The sequence below is a fragment of the Cydia fagiglandana genome, chromosome Z (assembly GCF_963556715.1).
Source record: "Cydia fagiglandana chromosome Z, ilCydFagi1.1, whole genome shotgun sequence".
NCBI classification, from domain to species: domain Eukaryota; kingdom Metazoa; phylum Arthropoda; class Insecta; order Lepidoptera; family Tortricidae; genus Cydia; species Cydia fagiglandana.
Genome location: NC_085959.1, coordinates 26956342 through 26969013, shown reverse-complemented (window position 1 = coordinate 26969013; position 12672 = coordinate 26956342). Strand labels below are relative to the sequence as shown.

Sequence of the window (12672 nt, the reverse complement as noted above, 5' to 3'; positions counted from 1 at the left end):
AGACCTAACGCCGAACCGCAAAAGAGTGGGTTGAAATCGAATCTATGCATGTAATCACGACTCTTCTACTGCTACCGATTGTTTCTTAAAGAATTACGCGCCATTATTTTTGCAAATTAGCTTTTGGACAGCTAAAAAAATCGTGTGGTAAAAACGATGTGTCTGTCCCTAATTTTAAAATTTGTTCACCTTTTTCAACCTGGCATTTTGGTGCCCCCCTTGAACGTGGTGCCCTAAGCACGTGCTTGTTTTGCTTATTGGTTACAAAGTCTGGTTACAAGTTCAACCATTAAAGTCGACGAGTACAAAAAACTTTGAGCTAGCTCTCAATTTAACATTATTTTTATTTTGACCTTACAATTACTCGTAAGTAGGTAAGACTGTTAAATATTTAAAATGATTATCTTATCAGAAAATTATCACCAATTACTCTAAGAAAACTACTACTCTAAGTAATCCGGCACTGTTAACAATGTATTTTTTATGTGAAACGTGAGTGAAATCTCTTTAAAAATCCGTAGGGGTCGGATCAAAAACTGTAATTAAGTCCGACTCACGCTTGACTGTACATTTCTAATAGGTTTCCTGTCATCTATAGGTATAGACCTATTTTATGTATTTTTCAAAAAATTTTAGACCTAGTAGTTTCGGAGATAAGGGGGGGAATGGTCATTTGCCTATTTTCTTGAATAACTTCTAAACTGTTTATTAGAAAATTATAAATTATTAGAAAATTATAAAAAAAATATATTTGAGATCCTTACAATAAGCTCATATAATAATACGAAATGTTAATGAAACTGATTCAATGTTCTCGACTACTGAACTTGTTTTTTTCTTTTCAGTTTTTTTATTATATTCTAAAGATAGCTTTTTGCAGTCGGGTTTTTTTATTTTCTAAATTATCTTTTTTTTATTTAACACTTTTTAGTTAGTATTATCTTAGGTACCTATTCTAATCAAATTTAATGATAAGGGAAACGTAAAAAATATAATTTAATAAATAGGTACTTACATAACGATATGACACCACTTGACATATAGTATGTCAAGTGTCAACTTTTTATACTTGCATACATACATCTTCTTCTATCTATCTATCTATCTATCTATCTATACATCTATCTATATATACATATAATAAAGCTGAAGACGGTCGAAAGTCTGTACATGGAAGATATTTGAAAAAAAGTTGGCTGGGGATACTTAGAATCGATAATAGGACACGTTCCAAAAGTTTTTAGAATTTTTGTCTGTTTGTCTGTTTATCTGTTTGTCTATTTATTTGAACGCGCATCACGTGAAAACGGCTGAATGGATTTTGATGAAAACTTTACTAATCTGTCGAGAAAATTCCCGGCCAGGTTATAGGCTATAAAAATTCAACCCCTAAAAGGGCCCCTACCCCTAGCCACAAATATCGATTGACTTAAGTTTGCCCCTGAATCTTATGGCGCTACTTAGGAAGGAGGGGCAAACTTTTTTCAAATATGAGCTACCACTATTGAGTACCCTGGTAAACTAACAGATGGCGCTGAATTTAATACGTTGTGACATGAATAAGCCACCGAGGAAAGATTTTGCCAAATTAACTCTATGTTTAGAAGAGGGGTTACGGATATCAACAAATAAATAATAAATAAATAAATAAACAATAATTATGTTGATTTAATAAATTAATAATACAACAAAATTAAACGACAGTAAATTAATTGCCCCTCATTGCACAGTGCCATCTTTTGGGGAACTGAGTAAAAATTAAGTAATCAAGAAAACTAAAAATGAGTTTACATAAGTTACGTAGTGGTAAAATAAACACACATATCAACACGCTCTGCCTTAATTACACTTGGGCGTGAATCCAAATCCAAGCTTTCCTCTTTCGCAGCTGGGCCTTCTGCCTTGCTCACACTTCACATTCACTTGGTCAATTCCAAGCTCTGCTTTCTTGCATCTTTTCCATATGAAAACAACCTCGCTGAGACCCTTAAATATCGAGCCCCATGCGAAGCTAGGCTGATAGAAAACTGTCCCATCCCTTCTCTGTATGAAATCCTCGATTCGCGCCTGGTTGGGACTAAAAGTAAAGATGTACAACTGTCTATCAAATTGCGTTTTATATATCGAAAAATTTTCGCGCTCGCTTCGCTCGCGTTTACAATGACGTTATAACATATAATAAAGGTGACATTCGGGTGGCGACTGCAGCAGCTTTACTCTGTTTTAACGTTACTGCTGCAGCACTGTCAATTTTCGTGATAAAATTATGTGACTTATTTCCATTCTCAGCTGTAATGCGGCAATTAACGTCACTCAAATTGCCAAAAAAATTCAATGTAATCTCGATGACCCTAGGGAGAGGGGGCATCATGGTCTAGAAATGCTTAGGGCATCAAATATCTTAATCTGGCACTGGTCGTTTGCGGAGTGAAAGGATTTGGGACTCGCATTTTATTCGCATTACCAGGCTTTCCCGAAAAAAATCGAATCATTCGCAAAAGTCTCGCAACGCATTGAGGTTACAAGGGGCACGTGATCTTCCTCAGGAAGATCCTGAAGAAGACCACGGTGAGTGGGTGGCGCTCTAGCCAGGCAGGCCGCTTCGCTTTCGCTCGCGCGCGTATACCTTACTGTATCCTCCGATATAGGTACATCTACTACTCTGTCGTTTAAATCACGTGTAAAATTTGAATAAGGGCGGTAAAAACTATTGATTTTGGAGTGTAGTTTTATTTAGTGGTACCTAATTGTTAAATATTTTATCCGGACTACAGTCCTCTAGCATATCCATCTGTCAACTTTACTTCAAGTTCCGCCTTCAGGGGAGAGGGAGAGAAATTAGGCTATTAGAAATAAGTCGCTTACTGACACAGACCGAATTCCACGCGGGCGGAGCCGCGGGCACAGCTAGTACTTATACTTAAATAAATACGTACGTACATATAGGCTTCGTTATAATATTTTTATTTATATTATAGGATAGTCAGTAGTCACATAGTCATAGTCACATTGGCCTCCTTTGCGTCGCGCAGTGCAGTATTATAATACTGAACAGAATTATTATAACTTTATAACGTTATAGATTTTAAATGGTCACTCTAAATGAAAAACTGTGAAAGAAACCTATAACTGATTTTTAAATACCTATTCAGTGATACCCCACTCGACATATTTCGTAAACTTTTTTTTTATTTTTTTCAATTTTGGCGTCTGGTTGTCGCCATGTTGAATTTTGATTACTGTCATGTGTTTAGTGACACACGCAAGAGTAAGACGGTTCGATTGACGTAAGAATTATCAAAATCGGTTCACGCGTTTGGGCTCTGGAGTGCCACATAGGAACAAACATACATACATACATACATACATACATACATACATACATATATAGGCTGATAAACACATTACCCTCCTTTGCGTCGCGCAGTCGGGTAAAAAAGTATAATTGTAAGCTAAATCTGCCACGAGTTCGAAGTGACTAAATATTCGAGTGCCAAAATAACTGTCACATTTTAAATGGCACTTCCACAAATCAAATTTTCATTGAAATTATGTGTAGAGTGCAGGTTGTGCTTGGTAAGTAGGTAGGACTCAATACTTAGTTACCGTGGCACGGCTTGACAGTGGTTATTACATGATTTACATGATAGGTACCAAAGAGCATATAATCACTACGTTTTAAGAGTCGGCACTCTCGAACAATCCTCGAACCGAATTATGAACGTACATATCCCAACACACCAAATACAGGCTTAAAGATCTCGCATCCAGGCCATAATTGTTAAAAAAAGAAAAACCACACAATACTACCAACACAAAAAAAAAAAACAACGCTAGGGCTCGACACTTCCAGTACCTACTGTTTATCGATATCGATAAATGTGCGATACGTGCTGCTGTATTTACCTACTGTACTACCTATTTATAAAATAAAAGAACATTATATATATATATATATATAAACAATTTTATTTTACATGATAAAAATAACATAGTTTATTATTCAAGTAGGCATATTACAATATGCTGAATTCGCGCGCATTCTTTTTTAATCTGGTCCCTTTTTATTGAAGGCACTGGATGGAGAATGATTTCCACAAATGAACTTGTTTCCATTCAGCTTTTGAATAGGTAAATAAATACGCCCAATCCTCATTTCCTTTTCCTCAGCTTTGCCCATAATCGACATCTGAAATAAAGAGATTATCGATAAAATTGGTCGTACACTATTCGTGTCATAGGTTACTTAGTTTTTTACTTAAAAATACTTTATTCACAAAATATTTTCGTTTTAATCATGGATTGTACACGACTAAAACTAATTAAATTAGTAACTGTTAACGACTCAAAGTAAAAAATGAAAATATTGCATACAAACATCAGTTTACCGACCTGTTCGGATCAAGTTGGAAATTTGGCCAAAAATGCGTCAGTAGTTAGTCTTTTTACACACCCACTACAAACTTCACATTTCCTTAAAGATTTGGCCCCCATTTAAATAACAGCTAAAGTTATTTTACCAATTACAATAAAAAATAACCACGTATTTTCACGTTCACGACAATTCAAATGACGTTTGACGTTTTACTACCAATCATACCAACCTAAAGAAAAGTAAGTATAATACGTCTATGTTAAAAGCAAGTATGGTATGTGCCACCAAAATGCAACAGCAGTCATTTTAATTCGATAAGATTATTTCTATGCCTCAATGTTGGTAACAAGGGCTTTCATAATTTATCAAAGTATGGGGTGTCGATGGGCTGATAGGTACCACGACAACGACTTCATACTGTGTATGATCTAAAGCGACTTATATGACAGCGTTGTGTGTACAGTCGCTATCAGATATGTAGAATCGGCCAAGGTGTTCACAAATATCTGAACACGCCTCTATCGGGAAGGCGTTAATTCATATACAGGGCGTCCCACGGCTATGCCACATGCAGGGAAAGTACCCTGAATATTGTAGATGGAACATTTTACTGAAAGAAGACATTATTTTAATTTAAAAAACAATTTAAACTGCATTTATAGATTTTTAAATAATTACATGATTGAACCGGGAATCGAACCCGCTACACGAGAAAAAAAATCACCCTGTAGCTTTATCATACCGATCGAAAGGCTTCATCATAATGATTATTTTTTGCTAAATAACATAGTGTCAGAAATAAAAGGTAGCCCATGAATTTTAAGATTTTTAATTCAAAATTAATCAATTTAATTTATCAAATGCTCAAAATGAGTCTCATTTTGTTGAATACAAAGCAGAACTCTTTTGATATTTGGCAAAATTTCACATCAAATGTTAAAATTCATGGTCTTCCTTTTGTTTCTGACACTATGTTATTTAGCAAAAAATAATCCTTATGATGAAGGCTTTCGAACGGTATGATAAAGCTACAGGATGTTTTTTTTTCTCGTGTAGCGGGTTCGATTCCCGGTTCAATCATGTAATTATTTAAAAATCTATAAATGCAGTTTAAATTGTTTTTTAAATTAAAATAATGTCTTCTTTCAGTAAAATGTTCCATCTACAATATTCAGGGTACTTTCCCTCCATGTGGCATAGCCGTGGGACGCCCTGTATACTATAGAGTCTAGTTGACAAGTTCAAATTGGTATATGTAAAGTAGAGATACTGCTCTTAAAAATACGTGTGATACATCAATGCATATCCTTGTTAAAAATAATACCTTGTTTATAATACTTATTTTTTATAAAGTTAACAAGAAAATGAAAAATAATGTTATAAATAAAGCAGAAAAAAATTACACACAAAGTAGTAATGATCTCGTTAAGTATGTATGTACTTTAACGCCAATTAATTAAAAAAATGTTTACAAGGTATAGGTACTTAAGACTATCAGAGAAAATTTTGTTAATTAACAATTGCTTAGCTTGACTACTTAGGAAAATTAACTTTAAAATACATTTTCAACGGGAATAAATGATTTGAATTGTTTTAAATACACCAAATATTTCTTAAAATTTTAAATTAACATTGTGTGCTAGGTACGCACATACCTACTCGCCGCGCGCGCAATTCGAATTTTAGTTTAGTAAATTTCCTCCTCTTTGTTGTTTTGCTTTAATTTTATAAATGTTAATAGATTATGAGATATTGTCCAGGGTCCATAAACTAAATACCAATTATTTTTAAATAACTTTTGCATTTCTTCGAATACATTTTTCTAGACATTATTTCGTATCCAATGATGTATTAAAATTGTTAATGGGACAAGGCTAAATTACAAACATTGCAATTCAAAAGAGACAGAAAAGCGTTGCCATTGTTTTTCAACTGGCAGGATCAAACTCTAGCAGGGTTCAGTAGCCCGACGCATCATGCAAGAGTGAATCAAAATGAGATGTTTTTAGCGCAGCCAATACGACGTAACGTAACGGGGGATGACGTAACTGTGCCGGTGCCGGCGCGGCCGCGGCACACTTCTGCAACACGGGGTAAACAAATAGAGCGAGCGTTGCATGGACACGGCCCTCTGACGCCACAGCCACACCGAGGGCCAAACTTTACATCTCTCCCTTGAATCCTACTACGATGACCTCATTAACCTTGACATATTCACTCGACCAATGCTATCTACTCCAATGGGGGTTCATCATTCAGCGTCATGGCCGGTAACGATGAAAAAAAATCATCAGGTATATAGGTAGGTAAAGTTCGTTACCATAATATCATTAATATAGATAGATAATCACTACTGCCCTTTATTGAATGAGTGACGAATTTAACGCCATAATTGCGACAGTATTTGCGACGGAGCGTCATTCATTTTGTCAATGAAATTGACAGATAGAACAGCGGCGTTGTTGAAGCTGTTACAGCTACACCTTCAACCTGTGTCCTTAGCTAGCCTATCAATTGGGATTTTTTTTAATAAACTTAATTAAACTCGTTTATTCAACATCAGAGTTCCACGTTAATGCATTGTCATCACAGTTGGGTAAGTAATGAGTACCTATACTAAATTTCAGCTAAATAAAACACTGGGAATTGGCTAATTTCAGTTGAAGTTACGACATTTCAATCACATTCCATAGATATTTATACGATAGAAACACGTAGGTAGTCTAAGAGTGAAGCTAAGTGTGTCAAGTACCTACCTAATGTTATCTGCTGGAGACTAGAGACAATTTGGCGATATTATAGGCACGCCAAATAACTTTGCTATTCGAAACTGTTTGAAGCATAAGTCCGTGCTTGGGTCCCATATCTTGGTTGGGCACAGCAAACATTTGGTTAGAAATAAGTACCTACCTAACTTGATCACTCGCTGACGGTATTTTAGAATTTTTAGATTTCACGACCTGTCAATAAAAAGTGTAATTGTCTGGTGGCTGGTATACATGGGTTTCCGTCTTATTGTTCTTGTCGGTCAATGAACCACGTCTTATTAATTATTAATATGACACACTTGATTTTAAATAATAAGCTATACATGTTTCGGACAAGTCGTAATATCAATTATAACTTAAAGAAGTTAATCTCCTTTATTACAGATAATAAAACGTGATGAGTTTATCATTTCATAACATCTAATGATAGTGTTTCCATAACTATTACTAAATTGCTACTTATATTCAGATAAATATCATGATTTATCATCACGTTTTCTTTATTATTTATTAGCTTGGGCGAAGAAGTCCTTCCATTAAACACAGTATTTTTATTAAAATGTGGAAAATAATATGGCTCTTTAGTGGAGTCAGTTCAGTATTTGCAGCAATAGACACAGGCTTCGTGAACTGTAATGTACAATTTATTTAATTTTTACAATTGCTTAGCGTGAAGTTCTACCGTCGCATCGACATGACATGTAATGTGTGTGTGTGTTTCAGTCGGCGGGTTCGCGTGTCCTCGCGAAGAAAAGGCACTCGGGCGCTGTCTGCGTGACGCTCTCAACGCCTACATCCCGAAATTAGCCACAGGTAAGAATAGTACCTACTTCGATTTAAATGCCATGTTTTAATCCTGTAATTGCATAGCAAACAAACATAAAATCATTAAAAGGGCACCTCGTTCGAAAGACGTTCGCCCCATATGTTATCCCAGCGTTGTACCTACAAGGTGTAACAAAAATAGTGGGGATCCATTTAAGGGCATATTCGGTATCGTGTACTGATTAGTAATCATAACCCTCCTTTTGCGTTGCTATAGTCGGGTAAAAAGTAGAAGGAAGGTTTGCCCACATGGATGACCTGCCCCTCACAAAAAAAAAATGTATGAACAATTATTTTATTCTACTTTTTCCTAATGAGAACACGATACCGAATATGCCCTTAAACGGATCCCCGCTATTGTTGTTCCATGTTGTAATGAGCCGGTGTATTGTCGCAGGAGTGCCGGAGTACGGCGTGCCGGCGTGCGAGCCGCTGGTGGTGGGCGCGCTGTCGGTCCAGCAGGCGGCGGGCCCGCTGGCCGTCACCTCCTCCTACACCGATGTCACCGTGCGAGGCCCCTCCACTATGCGCGTCAAGGACGTCCAGTATGTACATATTACTTCTAACTTCGACTGTTGCCTTACATAACTGGTCTTGCATTAAGTCATCTCGTTTCGAATTTGCTTACATATATGCATTACCTACAACTTATTACATTATACTTCTGAAAGAAAATTGTCGCGTGTCTGGCGCAAGAATAACTTGTTCAAGTCTAGCAATTATAATAATTGTACCTTAGTGACAAAGCGCTAATTTAAATAGTATTGATATGGTATTGATTGATTAACAACACACGGCGTCTATGAAGATACTATTAAATATGTATAAATTATAAAGCCTCCGCAACGCTAAAACTTGGTAATGATTTGGCTTCACTTATATTGTACTCTCCAGTTAAGTCTCTATAGGTGTCCATTACCCGTACCAGATTACCCGAAAACGAATACAGCGCAAATGCGCGTGCAGCGCATTCGGACAATCTGTACGCACCTAGATCAATTTTAAATACGAGGTAGGTACCTATCTATACAGGATTGGTAACCGTAGCACAATTGAATGCACTCGCTGATTGATGTAAGATACCAAATGTATACGAGTATAGTAAAGTTACTTTTTAAGCTATATTATTATCCCCATAAAGTGGCCCACTACTTAACAGTCCGCCGGACGGTATCGGCCTGTCAGTTAGAAGAAAATTTTGACAGTTCCGAACAACTGATAGGCCGATACCGTCCAGCGGACTGTTAAGTCTGTTAATCAGAAACTCACACTTGTTTGCTAAAGGACCTGTTATGTTTTAATTTTAGAGTAGACTCTAAACAACATAAAATAGTGTCAGAGTTGTACATCCCCGAGCTGAGGGTTAAGGGCAACTACAAGCTGTCGGGGCAGCTGCTGATGCTGCCTATCGAAGGAGAGGGACAGTTCTCCGGGAAGTACGGTAAGCACTCTCCGATACCATTTTGTTGTAAAAAAGACACTTTATGTGAAAATACGACGAGTCTCGTAATAAAAACCCGTGGTAACTACACAGTACACACTTTACTGGCATCAAATATAATCAAACATGTTAGGTTACTTACTTACTTAATGGCGCAACGACCCAAAATGAGTCTTATTGGCCTCCGACATGAGTACACGCCAGTTGTCTCGATCCTGCGCCATCTCCCGCCAGTTATCGGCATGGAGATCGCGCAAGTCCGCTTCAGCCGCATCACCCCAGCGATACCTGAGGGGCTACCGCGAAAACCGAAATTCGCAAATTGCGGGGATCTTTCTCTTTTACTCCAATGAAGGCGTAATTAGAGTGACAATTTGCGAACTAGGTACGATTTTCGCGGTTATACTCGTAGCCCTGGGACGTCCGATCGGCCTCCGCTCTACCGGGCGTCCCAGGTATGCCCTCTTACGCTACGTCTTACGTAGGCGAACAACGCGCGAACGCGGCGCGGCGCGGCGCGGCGAAAGCGGCCGCCGCCGCGCCGCGCCGCGCCGCGCCGCCTGACATTCGCGTGCAAATCGCGCCGCACCGCGTTCGCAACGAGATCGCTTACGTAGGACACTTCTATGGGCATCAAAGGATTGATTTCGCCGCGCCGCGCCGCGCCGCGTTCGCGCGTTGTTCGCCTACGTAAGACGTAGCGTTAGCGCCGCGGTCCTCCTCCATTCTCAAAACGTGGCCGAGCCAGCGAACATGTTAGGTGCATGATTAAAATAAATATTCTACTGCGATGATAATTTCGTTGGAGGTCGGTGAAAATTCAAAACATTATCTAAACGGATCAAATGTTTAATCGGACTTCAGTTCAATTATACTAATTACATGATGGAACTTCTTTATTTTTTTTGCCTCTTAATACCGGGAGAGTGCGCCATACGCCACGCTGTACACAAGCTGGGATTGTGGTTGGTTAGCGGGCTCGTCTACCATTCCTCATCGTCATCCTATATCGTGTTGGCTTGCAGCGGATATCGATGCGGTGGTGTCGATCGCGCTGGGCCGCGCGCCGCGGCGGCGTGCGCCCGACGCGCTCACCTGCGAGAGCCTGGCCGTCAAGTTCCACATCGGCCAAGCGGAGCTGCAGCTCGACAACCTCTTTGGTGGAGATGGGGAGTTGGGTACGTTCTACTATATATTATTAGTTTTTTCCTAAAGGTCAGGGGTATTAGGTATGAGAAAGGGCGGAAGGCTGATACCCTAACCTAAGTATCTATTAGGTACCTACTACTCACTCGGTATGGTACGTGCCTGATCTGATATATGCAGTTTATAGTAACACCAGTTTATTAATGCAAGCATTTTCATATTAGTTAAATGTTAACGCTTAATTTGGATTAAGTAGTACCTGGACTACCTGGGAGATCGAGCTTGGCTCGGAAAACATATAATACGCGTTTTCTAGCTAGATCGATTTTTCGCCCCTGAAAACCTCCATATAACCATTATCATCGAAATCATTACAGCCGTTTTGATGTTCTCATTAAGTAACCCCTTCCACCTAAAGGGGTCTGGCTATGTAACATTAGGTAGTTAAGTATACCTAGGTAACCTTAGAGGAATCGTGTTATTCAAAGTTGAAGTTGGTTAGTTCATTATATATATCGGTTTAAAGATTCTTTGTTCTCATAAGAATTTCTACAATTTAAAATGAGAACTTAAATATATACATTTTATTTACATATTTTATGTCTATGATATATATAGTCTAGGTATACCTAGGTAGGTAGGTAATTGTGTTTTTTAAAGTTGATGTTAGTATGTCGTGGTGAGCCTTTGGGTGTGACGCAGGTAACGCCATGAACAAGTTCTTGAACGAGAACTGGCAGAAGCTGGCGGAGGAGCTGCAGGCGCCGCTGGAGGAGGCGCTGCGCGACTTCCTCAAGCCGCTGGCCGACCACGCCTTCGGCATGCTCCGCGCCGACGACGTGCTGGACCGTCTCTGACACCCGCACCCACCCGCCATAACACTCGCTCATTAAAACTCATTCCACTTTGCTACCCATTTAGACAAAATTACTGTACAAAGTACGGTTAATTATCCTCAAATTATTTAACCTAAGAAGTATGGTTGGGTCATGTCATTAGGCATGTTCCGCGCCGACGACGTGCTGGACCGTCTCTGACATCCACCCCACACACGCCACAACACTCGCTCAATAAGTAATTCCACTTTGCTACCCATTTCGACAAAATTACTATACAAAGTACCGTTAATTATCCTCAAATTATTTAACCTAAGAATCATCAGGGTCATCAGGTAAACTTTTTACATTCCTCCTGCCTATGCCGAAATGGGCACCTGATAGCTCAGACAAAACTTTAGGTACCCTTATAATATTTCAATTTGCATTTAACATTGTATTCAACTTTATTAACATATACATTAAAAGTACCTGTTTATTTATTATCTAGTTTAAGAATATTATTTAAAAAATAAATGGTGATATTTTTTTTTGTTCGTTTATTATTTAGTTATCAGTTATCACAACTAAACATACTTACCTACTTAACGAATAGGTACATTTTGTTAAGAATTAAATTACATATAATACAATTTTTCTTTATCCATAACTGTAATAACTATATATATGCACTACACTTATTTAGGTATTCACTAGGATACTATAATAAATAATACTTATAATCCAAAGACATGATATGATAACAGTATGTCAACGTCTTTCTTAGAATATAGTCGTTTACCTTTTTAACATTTTTGTGCCCACGATAAACATTAAAAATATTAAAATTAATAAAACTGTTTGTAAATACAAATTGGCTCTACATGTTTGCAAAATTGAGAAATATCAATATATTAACAAAAAGTTTTAGGTCATGCTTCATGCTCGTAGTGATTGGACAATAATATGAAAAACTACTAATATTTTGTAAGGTTAGATAATTTAGGTCTTGTTGTACTTACTCATTAATTTAAATGCATATAAAGAAACGGCTTATCTTGTCTAAGCGTCGCTAGTCGGAGTCACCCTTTTGTAACCAACCATGTATGTACTTTGAGGTTGGGTGATAGAGCTCAAGCTCTGAAAACACGATCTTTATCCCAATCATAAGTACAAAATAATCAATTTACAAAGGTAGGTACATTTTTTTTTTGTAAGTGAATAGTTTTAAGTTCTGAAATAACGGCAGATAAAAATGCAAATCAGTTGTTGTTCTGTTTAGAAGTAGGTACTTACAATACT

General features: G+C 37.8%; 2 protein-coding genes across 2 annotated transcripts in view; one reads left to right on the top strand and one right to left on the bottom strand.

Moving 5' to 3' along the window:
* Positions 1-12672, bottom strand: part of LOC134678818 (protein archease-like) — a 233500-nt gene that overhangs the window by 198378 nt on the left and 22450 nt on the right. The gene's annotated exons all lie outside the window — the stretch shown is intronic.
* LOC134678098 (protein takeout-like) lies at positions 7469-11412 on the top strand. The gene is made up of 6 exons (XM_063536547.1): positions 7469-7775; positions 7867-7956; positions 8366-8513; positions 9276-9409; positions 10435-10587; positions 11258-11412. Exons 1-6 carry the CDS (start codon positions 7703-7705, stop codon positions 11410-11412), a joined length of 753 nt encoding a protein of 250 aa, XP_063392617.1. The 5' UTR covers positions 7469-7702.